This window comes from Citrus sinensis, chromosome 7 (genome assembly GCF_022201045.2).
Source record: "Citrus sinensis cultivar Valencia sweet orange chromosome 7, DVS_A1.0, whole genome shotgun sequence".
NCBI classification, from domain to species: domain Eukaryota; kingdom Viridiplantae; phylum Streptophyta; class Magnoliopsida; order Sapindales; family Rutaceae; genus Citrus; species Citrus sinensis.
In genome coordinates, this window is record NC_068562.1 from 1,720,121 (window position 1) to 1,722,652 (window position 2,532).

At 40.2% G+C, this 2,532-nt stretch overlaps 1 protein-coding gene across 1 annotated transcript; it reads left to right on the top strand.

The window, feature by feature from the left end:
* The first annotated feature begins 750 nt into the window (after positions 1-750).
* On the top strand, positions 751-1,722 carry LOC107178855 (uncharacterized). The gene has a single exon (XM_015534496.2). It carries the CDS (start codon positions 751-753, stop codon positions 1,720-1,722), a length of 972 nt encoding a protein of 323 aa, XP_015389982.2.
* The last annotated feature ends 810 nt before the right edge of the window (positions 1,723-2,532 follow it).

Here is a 2,532-nt window from a genome sequence, read left to right on the forward strand (position 1 = left end):
AAATTTATCAAATATAGATTTTCTATAAAACAATATTTCTTAATTGTAAAATAATTATTAACTAGAGATGGTTGATATGCTTTCCAATAATATTTAATTTTAAAAAAGATATTTATTAATTAGAAAAATATTAAAAATTTCAAAAATGAGACATTTAAAAAAAAAATTTTAGAGACCGCTTTATTTACCTATACTTAAAACCACCCGATAAAAATCACGATTTTAGAAAATTTAATACTTTGCAGCCAAATTAAGAGAAAAAACTGAGTAAGCAAAAGTAATTGTACGATGATTGAGCAGCCCATCATCCACTCTTTGGAAGAAGAAAAATGAAATGAAAGGAGAAGCTTCGGCGCTGTTATATGAACGTCCAAAGATGGATTCAATTTACCACGCACACAGAGTCCATGCGGTAACAACAATACGTGGCGAGATCATGTGAGGGGAACGCATGCACATGGCATTTCACGTGAGTATTCGTCAGTTTTGGTGCGCTCACAGGCAAGGCAAGGCGTTGTAATGCGCACACATTCTAGTGTAGTGGGTCCAACCCAATTTGGTTGGCTTAGCAAATGGGGCCCCTTTTTGTTTTGCCGAAGGGACAAGCTAACGTGTATTTTCCACTTTTAGCCTGACAATGTGGGACCCAATCCCATTTGGCATAATCCACTGTACGTTTACAACTACTCTTTTAGCCTGACAATGTTAAACTCAAAAATATCAGGGCTTTAGCAAAACTAGCCGTTGAGAATGTTCTCAACCAAAAACTCTCTCGACAAGAACAGCCCTCCTCCCCTTGAGGATGATAGATCAACTAAGAAAACCAAATTCAGAGCACAAGGGGAGGATGGAGATAACCCATCTATGCTATCATTTCGAGATAAGCTAATGGAACAACAAAGGGGGATGATCGATGCTAAAAACAGTAGAGAAGATTTCATGGGGAGGGAAAAGGACATCGAAATTGAAAAGGAGGATGTGGTCATTGAACAGGAAGGCTATTTACCTTCGATTTCTTTTTCACAGAAAGTCCATGAGCAACTCATAAAACCATGGCAATCCACTGTGGTGGTGAAACTCCTTGGTCGCATGATTGGATACAAAGCGCTTTGTTCACAGCTGGAAATCTTGTGGCCTAATATTGGAGGATACTCTGTTATAGATTTGGATAATGGATATTTTCTCGTTAAGTTCAGGAAGGAAGACGATGCTGACTTTGTTCTTACACAAGGGCCATGGCTTGTGGCAGGGCATTACCTGACTGTCCAGCTATGGTCGCCTCATTTCGACAACTCGAATGAAAAGATTGAAAAAATCACGGCATGGATAAGGCTTCCAGGTATGCCTCTGCACTATTACCATAAAAAAATCATTAGAATGTTAGGACATGTCATTGGAAAGGTTATCAAAATTGATTATAATACGGAATTGGCGACGAGAGGGAAGTTTGCCCGTATTGCAGTTGAAGTATCCCTTGGAAGCCCTTTAATCTCTCAATTTTTACTGGATGGAAGAATCCAAAGGATTGAATATGAAGCACTTCCAACAATATGCTTTGGATGTGGAAAGTATGGACACATATCTTCCTCTTGCCCGGATAAGTTGATTTTGGAAAATAGAGGGGAAAAGACGGCTGTTATGGCTCCAGGTGAACCTACTAACGCAAAGTCCGAGGTCTCGACGATGGCAGTTAATCCGGACAATCCAAAATTTGGCCCTTGAATGATCGTGGCTAGGAGAGGAAACTATAGAGGAAATAAGGGAAGAACAGATGCAAAGGAGCCTCATCAAAATAGCTTTGGGAAACAGAGGACAGGTTCTAGATTCGGTGTCTTACATCAGGAAAGTGGATTAGACAATGATGCTGGGATGTGTTCAAACGAGACTAACACCATGGATAACCACAAGAAGACCGTTGATCCGACCAAAGACAAGGACATGATGATATCATGTGACTCTAAAGGACCCACCCAAACGAAGATGTATGGGAGCAAAGGAAAACCCGTGACAAGCAATAAGAAGGCTGACACACCTGAACACACTGCACCCACACCATTACGTAAATTACACACTAGACCTCCCCCCCACACAAGTGATCCCAGCTCATCAAATCAACACCCCCTAGAGGTCATGGAAAAAAATATCTCAGGGAACAAGTCTAAGTTATCCAGAACCCATCATTTTGAACCAACGTTAATCCCAACGTCTCTGGATCCCAAATATCATTCAGCAATTATTTTCAAAAACAAGCTTGAAAACGAGAACTTTCAGGCACCCTTGTCGATTCCTCCTAAACCAAATCCAAATGAGGAGCCTCCTGATAGAGGAAATAGAGACATGGAACAAATGGGGGAGGACTCAACAGACAGTAAATATATGGAGGAATCAGAGGAGGACGAGTCTGAGACCTCGGAAGAGTCTCAATTTTTTGTTGAGGCGGATAATATGGATGTTAATCAGCAAGGCTTTGAGCATTTGGAGTAAGTAGGTCTCTCTCTTTCTTTTTTTATATAATGAATCTGTCTTTTTTGT